At 34.2% G+C, this 12,072-nt stretch overlaps 1 protein-coding gene and 1 pseudogene across 2 annotated transcripts; one reads left to right on the top strand and one right to left on the bottom strand.

The window, feature by feature from the left end:
- LOC148619010 (uncharacterized) lies at positions 1-3,914 on the bottom strand. The gene is made up of 4 exons (XM_088578490.1): positions 3,876-3,914; positions 3,310-3,538; positions 2,840-3,004; positions 1-2,640 (listed from the first exon to the last, which is right to left on the bottom strand). The coding sequence occupies exons 2-4, from the start codon at positions 3,533-3,535 to the stop codon at positions 2,564-2,566; spliced, it is 468 nt and encodes a 155-aa protein (XP_088434616.1). The 5' UTR covers positions 3,536-3,538; positions 3,876-3,914; the 3' UTR covers positions 1-2,563.
- A 3,977-nt stretch (positions 3,915-7,891) lies between these two features.
- On the top strand, positions 7,892-10,377 carry LOC148619009 (uncharacterized; annotated as a pseudogene). Its single transcript, XR_015921506.1, has 3 exons — positions 7,892-8,158; positions 8,309-8,377; positions 9,777-10,377. The product of XR_015921506.1 is annotated as an uncharacterized LOC148619009 (transcript).
- The last annotated feature ends 1,695 nt before the right edge of the window (positions 10,378-12,072 follow it).

The raw sequence follows: 12,072 nt of genomic DNA, 5'->3' as shown, positions 1-12,072 counted from the left end.
TGGAGGGTTTTCCAATTACATGGGTCCTTCCAGTGTCATTAATTGTTAAGCCGAGTCCTAGTTTGTTGTTACATACATCGAGCACAAGCTGATCAGCGTCAACAGGGTGCACTACTCTTCCCTATTGTCCACAGGCACAGGAATATTATTGAATCGTAGGCTAGTTCTACGAGAGTATTGTTCCTGATTTTCTATCCTGCTTTCCAGTTCATATATATTTTTATGCTGGAAATTAAGCTCAGCATCGTGTTCATTGATGATGTCCTTTTGTTTGTTGACTGTAGACTCAAGGGATTGAATTTTGAGGAATTGACTGCATATTTTCTGGGAATGAGAGTCGATTGTTTCTTTTTCTGGAGAAATTGTCTCTTTCAGTGGTCGAATCTCAGTTTCTAGACAAGCTTTGACTTGTGATTCAACCATTTCTGCTATTTTGTCACCTATTTTTTCAGACAAGGTAGGCACAATTTGGTTAATAACATCACGACTGGTTAAGGCTTCGAGTACTTTACTTGTAATGTCCTTTTTAGATGCTTGTGGTTTGTTGGTTGGTGGTTTGGCTTGTTTATCCTGTGGTTTGTAAGGTGGTATAGCCGGGTTAGTTGTAAGATCGCCGACTCAACCACAATTTCGCTTACGTATCTGTCGTTTTTCTTGTTTTTGCGTGGCTGGTAAATTTTCAGGGCTGTCCGGGCTTAGTCTTTTAGACCCTGTCGAAAGATTAGACTGAGAACTGCACAATGAAAGGACCTCATCTAGATTGACAGATTTCGCCATGTTTGTTCTATATTATGACTTTACTTTGTTCGTCTAGTCAACTAGAACTATTACTTAATAAGTCAATAAAGGCACAAATTTGTAATAATTGACGTTTGCATACTCACATTACCATAATACAGACATGTGAATAGTTCTGGCTAGATTCTATTTAGTTTTCCAGTGATAGATTTACCGTTTTTAGGAGTGCTCGTTTCTACGTCTTCACGTCTTGCGCATGCCCAACAACATCTGCGCTATTCTCTTTTGGTCTCTCTACCAAGGACGATGATTGTGATTTACCGTCTATGTACTGGATTCTTAAACTCCACGAGAATCCATACAAACAACGTTTCATAGCTGGATCTGCAAAATGTACCACCAAACCTCTTTCAAAACTTTTAACTTCAATACTCACAACTGTCAAAGAGGGTCTGCAGTCCTACTTGTTACTCCCGTAGTGGTATTAATTCAATGTGGATCCTGAAAATTCGAAAAATCTTTTGGAGACTATCAATTCAAGACTATTATCTGAATATATTAGCATTAAAACCTATGATTTTTCAGCACTATATACTTCTATTCCCCATACTCAGTTAAAATCCCGACTTAAAAACATTATACATCGTTGTTTTTCCAAAAAGATGGTACACCTAGATTCAAATATGTAGTTCGAGGTAGAGATTCCTCATACTTTGTAAAAAATAATTCCAAATCATCTTCCAAATATACAGAGGAAGATGTTTACAGAATGCTGGAATTTTTAATCGACAACATATTTGTCCAGTGTGGTAGACGTGGTTTTCAACAAACGGTCGACAAATGGGAATAAATTGTGCTCCTTTACTTACTGATCTATTCCTTCACTCTTATGAGGCTGACTTTATAGCTGATCTGATCCGAAAGAAAGAATATCGTTCAAAATTGCCAACTTTCCTTTCATCTGTGGCAACATCCCTTCAGCACCTGCGTATGGAGTGTTCATATCACAACTCATACGTTATGCCAAAGCTTGCCGAAACTACGCAGACGTTTTGTATCGCGCTAGAACTCTAACAAATAGGCTTCTTGAACAGGGTTATGTTGCTACAAGATTGAAGTCATCACTACAGAAGTTTTATGGTCGTCATCATGAACTCGTGGATCGTTATGGTGTATCCATCAGCACCATGAAAACTGATTTATTCAACGGGTCATAGTTTTCTTTTCCTCGTTTGTCTACACCGGACTTGACTATTTATGAGCAACTTGACGGGTGTTTCTAGAAAAGCAGAGGACGCTTACCCTACCGGTGCACCTGGTCCATGCTCCCAGTTTTTAGTGGAGTCCGAGTTGCTCATTTACTTTTGTTACTTTGTATGTATGATTTTAGTTACTTTATGTTCTTTGTTGTGTATGTCTGTTTTCCATGTCTGGCCTTTGTCCCTGGATTACATTCTTTTGATTACAGCTATAACCTTGGTTCCCTTGATTACTCTTAGATTCGTTTGATCTTTGCTACGATGAATTACTACAATTCGTCATGAAACATTAAAAGGATATGGCTTATATAGTGAAAGCAAACCACGAAAACTCCTACAAACCGCAACATCCCCCCCCCAAAAAAAAAAGAAAACACAAAGCAAAAAAAAGACTATAGTATACACTGGCTTTATGCTTTATGTGACATTTCATTGATGATGGATGTAATATGCTTTATAAGTTTGTTAGTAACATTCATGTTAGAAAACAGGTAAAAGGAAGGAATCTTGAAGAATCACGATGAAAATATTTTTTTAATGACACACAGTAATGGAGGAGTCTTAATTTAATACTCAAGATGTATACATTCATTCCGGTCGAGTAGATATGTATCCCAACACATTTCATCTACGCTATTGTGACCTGAAAATAAATTTGACCAAAATCAAAAACATTTGGTAACATTAATAACGTTACTACCTATATGTTCGAATACTTTATCACTGTTCATCAAATTTATCTCAACACAATTTAGTCACAAGTCTCGAGTATTGCTTGTGGAAGCAACATTGTTTCTAAGAATTTTTACACCATCTATGCATAAATATAATCTGTCACTTACCTAATGGAGGTTTTGGTATCATGCCACAGATAATACCCAGATCGTCAAGCAAGTACGAAGGAGTAAATAAAGCAGAAGTAACAGAGGTATTGTGGTTTTGTTTTTCATCTGTAATAAACACAACGTACTCCTGTTGGTCGTTCACATCTTCGCCACATACATGATCTGCAAATATAATATTATTGTATTGTACTGAATAATCGGTGGATATCTAAACTATACAGAATTAATGTAAGTCTGACAAACAATAAAACACCTTAAAGATTTAGAAGGTTTTAAATGCATGTGTTTATACAAATAATAGATCAACATAAAAAAAACTTGCGTGCAGTAAAATACCTATAAAATTGCACAAAATTGACTATGAATCATAATGTTAAACAGATATTAGGGAATCAAGTAAATACTAATGTTTTTGAAGTATCAATGTTGGTATTTCTTAGGTGATCTTTTGAATCAGATAATCTTACCAAAATATGGAATGTTCATAGTGTTCACAGACCTATCACCCTTATAAACACACAATATTTCAAATACAGTCCTCGTAGAGTTTTGAACTTTGGCTGTTCCGTAGTATATATTATCTGCCTTGATAATCAATTTATCAAACCAGTCTGTATCAAAGGCATCGCATTTATTAGTACCACTACATCGGACACACATCAGGAAAAGTATTCCGATGATTCTGTCTACCATTATCTAAAAATTAAACGACCTTGGTGCCATTATTTGTTCGAAGCCTTCAAATAAGATACACTCGCAGGTGTACATTTTGAAGTCGTTTTAGTTCAGGTTTTCAAATACTGAAAAACTATTTCAGAAATTCACATTAATGATGCTTTTGCACTTTCAAGAAGATTGGGATACTCTCTGCATTGCTGAACATTTCTATGGTCATTCATAACTTAAATACCTTGACTTTTAACATTTGATGATTGATAAGCATTGTATCAGTAACCTAAACTATTTTTAGATTGTTCAATATCTTAAGTAGATATGTTTAAGTATCAATACTACAAAAAATTAGATTTCATACCTGTTGTTGATGGAGCAACAAGAAGTGATCGCTTATAACTCCAAATTATACTGCAGATTATTATAACCAATAAAACGAGGTCTAATTATTTCAATTTTTGTTTTATTACATACTTGAATGACACTAAATATCATTATTAAACTTGAAGAGCTAATTTTCAAGTAAATTTAAGCTATAATGACTTTTAACCGAGGGACTGGGATTACCATCATTTTTGCTTTAGTACAAATAGACATGGGTGTTCTACCAATTTCACCATAGACAATACAAATGGGCGTACATTTTTAATCTTGAGTATATACTTGCAAAGATTCAATTATGTCATTATTTTCATAACCCCACACCTCCGCACCATATAAGAAAATATGTGCAACCATTGCGTCAAATAATTGCAACAATACAAAATCTTTGTCTATTGGTAAACTAAGTTTTCTTGCTTCACATAAAACATGGAGCGTTGCTTTTCTAACTTGTTGAACAACTATAGCCTAATTTATATGAAAAGTACCTTTTCTGGAAAATGCTGTACCCAAATATTAAAAATCTTGTAATACATCTATTTGTTCATTATAATAGAATAATTGAGTATTCTCTATGTCTTGAAAAAATCACAAAATTAGTCTTCACTATATTAATGTTGAGTTTCCATGTTTCACAGTATAAATACATAGCATTTAATGTTGATTGTAATTCAGTAGCAGATTCATATATAGATTATTCATGGAATTGGCACTTTGCAAGAGTTATCGCTCTTGATTTTTGTCTATTTTTTTTTATTTTAAAGGGAAATGAATGCATAATTTTCTAAAAAAAATATTTTTTTAGGGCTTTTGCTTCACCTTTAATCATTTTCCCCTTAGCAATGTCTGAATTTTATATGAACTGATACTAAAACTACAATGCTGTATAATTCATTTTTTTTAAAGTAGAGATATTGTGTTTGTATATTTTAGCAATATTTACACCGACTTTAAAAGAGGAAATAGAAATAATTACAAGAGACTTTTGCAATACGATTAAGATGCGGCCACTCAACAGGCCGACATACAATAATGGTATGAAAAAAAACAAAGAAAAAAAAAACAAAACAAACAAGAGAAAACAAGAACAAAAAAAACCAAACAAACAAACAAACAAACAGTCGGTGGGGAATAAGCTATGACAACTGACTAAATAATAAAGTTTTAGCACAGAATTATTAAAAAATCGTTCCCTAAACGAAAGAAGTAATAGAAACGATGCTGTATGTAAATTGTTTGTACATATATTTACAAATTAGTCTTTGTAATCGTAATCACACATGGACAATGCTGTGAACATGGTAAATGGGCCTGGCATTAAATCGAAATCTTTAAATTTGAAGCAGAGCTGACACAACTAAATGTATTTTCAAATTATTTTTTGAAGATTTGTTTGTGTTAGTTTAGTTTTTTTTTTGTTTGGAAATCTGTCAATTATTTTAGTTGACTTAAACATTCATAGAAAAAGGTCTTATTTTATCTGTTCTCACGGTGCGTTTACCGAGAAATTTTTCTTCTTTTAATAACAGCATCAGTATATAGTCTTTGATTGTATACTGGATTACCTTTTTTTTCGAAGAGGAAATACTTGCATACAATGTGTGACCGACTTGCATATGCTACGACATTTAGGGTAGGAATGGACACCCAATACAATTGTGTTCTATAAATGCGTACTTAAAAATGTCATTCATACTAATATGTCTAACTTAACGTTAAGCTAACCATGGCCTATCCTTTATGAATACAGACACAAAAAATGAAAATGTCATTGACATGCAACTTCCTCAACGGATTTGCATACCGTATATATAGAAACAAGCCATCTATAATCTTTGTCAATACTGAAATAATCTTAATCCATTAACACATAGGAAAAGACAATGTATGTATTTGAATTTGCAGACACCACCTAAAATGCCAAAAAGAACATATATTATATACAGACATATTGACAGACATTTTTTTCATAAATAAAACTGGAAATCCAATATAAAAAATGATTATGACTCGCAAAAAAAGCCCAGAGGTTTGAGATCCTTTAAAAATAGAAGTAATAACCACACTATCAAATGAAGAGATAGTGGAAAACCATATACATGGTCTTTCTACTATAGACGACGATTGTGGTCTAAACTGTTCATGAACTGGATTCCAAAAATCAACAAGAATCCACACAATCAACGTTTCATAACTGGATCTGCAAAATGTACTACAAGCCTCTGTCGAATAAATTAACTTCAATATCACAACTGTAAAAGATGGTCTCCAGTATTACCACGACACTTGTTACTCCTGTAGTTGTATCAATTCACTGTGGACCCTGAAAGAGCAACCAAGGGAACCAAGGTTATAGCGGTAATCAAAAGAATGTAATCCAGGGACAAAGGCCAGACATGGAAAACAGACATACACAACAAAGAGCATAAAGCAACTAAAATCATACATACAAAGTAACAAAAGTAAATGAGCAACTCGAACTCCACTAAAAACTAGGAGCATGGACCAGGTTCAACGGTAGGGTAAGCGTCCTCTACTTTTCTAGAAACACTCGCCGAGTTGCTTATAAAAAGTCAAGTCCTGGGTGGACAAACGAGTAAAGGAAAACCATGACCTGTTGAATAAGTCAGTTTTCATGGTGCATATGGATACACCATAACGATCCACGAGTTCATGATGACGACCATAAAACTTCTGTAGTGAAAAATTCAATCTTGTAGCAACAAAACCCTGTTCCTGAAGCCTATTTGTTAGAGTTCTAGCGCGATACAAAAAGTCTACGTAGTTTCGGCAGGCTCTGGCATAACGAAATCCTCAATGCTAGATTATTTTCAGCTTATTCATAATAGCACTAATACCTATGATTTTTCAACCCTACTACTTTTCCCACTATTCAGTTGAAATCCCGTCTCAAAAAACATTATACATCGTTGTTTCTCCAAAAAGACGGTATGTCTAGATACAAATACATAGAGCTTGGTAGAGTTTGGCCATAAAGTTGTAGAAAAACGATTCCAAATCATCTTCCAAATAAACCAAAGATGCTGGACTTTAAAGCTGAAGTGATCCAATAGAAGGAACATCAAGATCTTTCGATATCAGTTTTCGCTATATAGATGACGTATTGACTTTAAATCAATTAAAATTGTAGGGATTTTATACATTGCAGAACTTATTCCAGAACTTGCAATAACTACGTGGATTTTTCATACCTTGCTAGACTTCTTACAATAAAGACAACTGTAACAGGGTTATCTTGCTACAAGATTGAAATCATCACTACAGAAGTTTTATGGTCATCATTTTGAACTCCGTCACGACCATATTTGATTTCCGTTTTCGATATACTCTTGAGTTTAACCCACAAGCAAATTAGAGTCATTGGAACTTTGAGATAAATAATGGACTAAACGGTACAAATGTATTTTTTTAACAAGAGAATACATTTTTCCGGCATTATTTTTGTTAAAAATTTAGAGTAGTATAGTTTTAAGTTCTCTGAATGTGCTTTCAAAAAATGATTTAAACAAATAAAATTATTTTTGTCAAGGAAAGGTGATGATCTTTTCAAATATTTTGTTATTATATTTACCAAGAGTTGATAATTGCCATTGTGAATAATGTTGAAACATCTTTAGCGGTAAATACTGGACTAGTCTTTCCATGATTAATTCCACTGATGTATTCTGTCGAACATAATTAAAAGAGGAAGCCAGCTTATGCTCAGTTGGCAAATTGCAATAGGTTTGTTTACAATTTCTGGGTCTTGGTAAAGTACTTTGCATAATAACAATCAATCTACTAAAATGTTTATTTCTTTCGAAAACATAATATTGATCAATTGATCAAAAACTGTAGACATTTCAAAAACAGTTTTCCCGAATTATGTCAAACAGACATATTAGTATAAAAACAACGTGTCTCCTGTTTACAATGAGATTCTTTTCTTTGCATGGTGCTTCTATCTGTAGACGACAATTTTTCACATTGTCAAAAGAACGATTAGATAAGAAATAAGTGTCATACACGTAATGTTAATTAGTGTACATGTATATTTAAATAGGCTGAAAATGACAAATATTTGGATTAGTCTTGTACATATTCTGTCTTGTATCATTACGAAATGTTCAAGTGATTCTAAACGTCTACTTCTTACCGACCAGGATTTAATCAACAGTCGTTTTCAGCAGCAGCTAGAAAACACTTTACAAAAGCAACAAGCACTGATCAACTCACTGTCCCAACGTTTACAAGTGAAAGAGGGTAAGTGACAGAACATATGTTTCTTTTATTCAATCAAAAGGATTTTTTTAAAAAATAGAAATTAATGAAACGAATTCATAGCCTTATAACCTCTCAGATTGAATGAACTTCGACAGCAGATTAAATTGTCCTTTCTCTTTTTTTTTTCAGAATACGGTTCCACTTATGTTCGTTGGGGGAAACCATTATGTCAAGTAGATGCTGAATTAGTATATTCTGGTTTGTAGAATACACAGAACCACTTGCAAGTCATATAACAAAGGCAACATAAAACATAAACTGTAACATCGGAAAAGCACATAGAAAAAAAACCTCAAATCAAAACACATTAATTTGCATATATTATATTTTGTAAGTGGCAAAAGGGGTTATCGCGAGAAAAACCAATGCAGTGTTTGTTATATTTTTGTGAGTGAAAATTTCATTTGAGGGAATATTATTATAGCATAAATGAAAGATTTTAGTGAAATTCGTTGTTTTACAAAAAGGCGAAAATCATGAAAGTTAATATTCCATGTATTAAACTTCTTTAACATTATATTTTAATATAGAAACGATAGCGTCCTAAACATCTTAATTGTTTAAATCTTCACGCGGTAGGAATAAAAATATACGAATATCAAAGTATCAAATGCATTGGAATCACGGGTAGAAACGAAGTCGGTGCCAACCTAAAAATAAAAAAACAAACAAACAAACAACTGACCAAGGAGTATTCATACAACATAAAGGAACTATAAAATGCACACTGAAACTATTACGATAAACTCCTACTTGGTGAATTAAGCGTACTAAGGAATGTAATTAGTTCGTGTCTTCAAAGAAAAAAAAACACCCTCACTATGACATTAATAAAATTTGCGTGTTTTTTTTTTCAAATTTGAAGATTTTGAGTCCAAACGGAATTTCTAGAATTAAAAAAAAGAATTTGCTAGAACCATTTGGAATGTAGGGTTCTGTAATTGATGTTATGAAACAAAAGGAATCGATGATGTTATTCCCGTTGTCATATGATTTCCGAGAAATATTGACACCGAGGTTAAAATATCATATGATATCTTAACCCCACGGTCCATATGTCGTAAGAAACATTTTCCATGGGTTATTTTAACATACTTCCATAGAAGGTGTTAATTTATCACAGAATGGAGGTTGAAATATTGCAGAGGGGATTAAAATATCGCAACAGGGGGGTTGAATTATCATAGCAGGGGGAAGGAGGAGTGAAGTGGGGAGAGAGGGGGTTAATCTATCTACCCCCTGTTATGATATTTTAAGCCTCTGCTGCGATAACTAAACCTCCCCTGTTGTATCATTTTCCCCTACTGCGATATTACAACCCGTTGTTTTGATGTTTAACCCATCTGTTATGATATATTAATCCTTCTGCTGCAATATTTTAACCCCTATTACGATATTTTAACCCCTTTTGCAGAAGGGAGTCAAAATATCACTGGAATTCATAGATCATACAAGGGGTGTCAAACTATCATGATATTTTAACGGGGTAAATATTTCGCGGAGGTCAAAATATTGCATGACATCGTCACATTTGTAAGGCATTGAAACCTGGATAACAATTACAATCGTATTACATGTACTTGGTTTCTGATTATAGGGTACATGTCCGGACAATTGAATTACACTGATGGAAGCCATTATGGTGGACCATCAAACAATTTATGTCTACCTAATAACCCAGAGCTTAGCAACAAAACCGTCCAAGGTCATAGCTATTTGTATGTCACAGAATTTGAAGAAACTAGTTTTGGTCCAAATGCCGTACAAGAGGATGTTCCTTGCGCGTTGTGTCATAAAAGACATACCACAAGTTAGGTAATGATTCCGGGTCGTAAATCTTGTTACAGTGGCTGGACGATGGAATACAATGGTCGTTTGGCATCTAACGCATATACCTATCGGGCTTCGTCTTACGTCTGTGTTGACATGAATCCGGATTTCATAGCTGGTGGAGAAGCAAACAACAATCATAATCTCTTATATGCAACGGGGTCAAAATGTGGATCTTTACCATGTCCGCCATATCATGACAATTTGGAGCTCTACTGTGTTGTTTGTACAAAATAAAGATAAAGTTTAATAATTAAAAAAAATTCGCTCGTTTAAAAATGTTGATCTATATCCCTGATCCGAGGCAGACGCCATTATTTTGTTGCTTGGATAAACAAATAAATGTGATATGGTTGGTTACGTTCATGTTCGACACCTGTGATGGCAATTGTCATTTTCAATAGCCTCAATAAAAAAAAAAAGAAAAATTGGATTATGAATTGATTCCAAAATTAAAAAAAAAGAAATATCCTTACAATTCAATGTTTATAAAATTTAATTTTGTTATATACATGTTCAATATTGAATTGGAATTGAATTCCAGTGTGGTGGACGTGTTTTTCAACAAACGGTCGGCATTCCAATGGGAACAAATTGTGCTCCTTTACTTGCTGACCTATTCCTTCACTCTTATGAGGCTGACTTTATAGCTGATCTGATCAGAAAGAAAGAACATCGTTTGGCTAGATCCTTCAATCTCAGTTTCCGCTATATAGATGACGTATTATCTTTCAACAATCCTAATTTCGGGGATTTGATACATCGCATCTACCCAAAAGAACTTGAGATAAAGGATACTACATACGCTGTGAAGTCAGCCTCATATCTTGACCTACAATTAGAAATCGATGGTAAAGGAAAACTATTGACAAAACTTTACGACACACGTGATGACTTTTCATACAGAATTGTCAACTTCCCTTTCATCTGTGGCAACATCCCTTCGGCTCCTGCGTATTGAGTGTTCATATCACAACTCATACGTTATGCCAGCGCTAGAACTCTAACAAATAGGCTTCTGGAACAGAGTTATGTTGCTACAAGATTGAAGTCATCACTACAGAAGTTTTATGGCTGTTATCATGAACTTGTGGATCGTTATGGTGTATCCATCAGCACCATGAAAACGGATTTATTCAACGTGTCATAGTTTTCCTTCCCTCGTTTGTCTACCCCGGACTTGACTTTTTATGAGCAACTCGGCAGGTGTTTCTAGAAAAGTAGAGGACGCATCCCCTACCGGTGCACCTGGTCCATGCTCCCAGTTTTTAGTGGAGTCCGAGTTGCTCATTTACTTTTGTTACTTTTTATGTATGATTTTAGTTACTTTATGTTCTTTGTTGTGTATGTCTGTTTTCCATGTCTGGTCTTTGTCCCTGGATTACATTCTTTTGATTACCGCTATAACCTTGGTTCCCTTGATTACTCTTTTGGACCTATTGGGCTGTTCTAAACTTTATAAGACATCTTATATTCTTTATCAGATATTTCATATATTTTACAAGATATATTGTTAACTGTACATTATATGCGATATCTCATAAAATTTATAAGATATTTTATTAAAAATAGATGATAACTTATAAATTATACAAGATATCTTTAAAGAGGAACAAATATTAATACGGCGTGCCATAGTTATTCCCTACTTGCGGAGCTCGGGATACAGCCATATTTTATCCTATTTTTGCAGAGTTACCTCCCGTAAGAGCAGGTATAATTTTGAAGTCTCTCTAATCGATGTTCGAATTCGGGTGCAGGAAAAAGAGGTAACTCGAATGAAAACGGAATCCCCAGCAGACAAACACAACAGTGTTTCTAAAATTTACAGGGTGTTTCATTTTGTTGGTAGGTTACATAAGGATGATTTTCATTTTTATCCCGGGTAAAGAAAATCTATGGCAGGGTCACTAGAACGAGAAATTCCCTTTTGACTTTCGAGATTTTCTAAAGTATCGTCGATATCGGATGGAAAATCTTACGTGTTCCGAATAGATACCTGCTACAAAGAGCGATAAATGTTGGCAAAATGTTGGTCCGCAAGTCGGGAATATGGATATCAT

This window comes from Perna viridis, chromosome 4, assembly GCF_037379345.1.
Source record: "Perna viridis isolate PV_CMFRI_1.1 ecotype Kerala chromosome 4, ASM3737934v1, whole genome shotgun sequence".
Taxonomy (NCBI): Eukaryota; Metazoa; Mollusca; class Bivalvia; order Mytilida; family Mytilidae; genus Perna; species Perna viridis.
This window is presented reverse-complemented; position numbering and strand designations above follow the sequence as displayed.

Excerpts from the sequence above, each read along its gene's own strand:
- LOC148619010 (XM_088578490.1), bottom strand. The coding sequence starts at position 3,535 with ATGGTAGACAGAATCATCGGAATACTTTTCCTGATGTGTGTCCGATGT. Across the intron at positions 3,005-3,309 it reads TATGAACATTCCATATTTTG|ATCATGTATGTGGCGAAGAT; the intron begins GTAAGATTATCT and ends TTATATTTGCAG. Across the intron at positions 2,641-2,839 it reads GATACCAAAACCTCCATTAG|GTCACAATAGCGTAGATGAA; the intron begins GTAAGTGACAGA and ends ATTTATTTTCAG.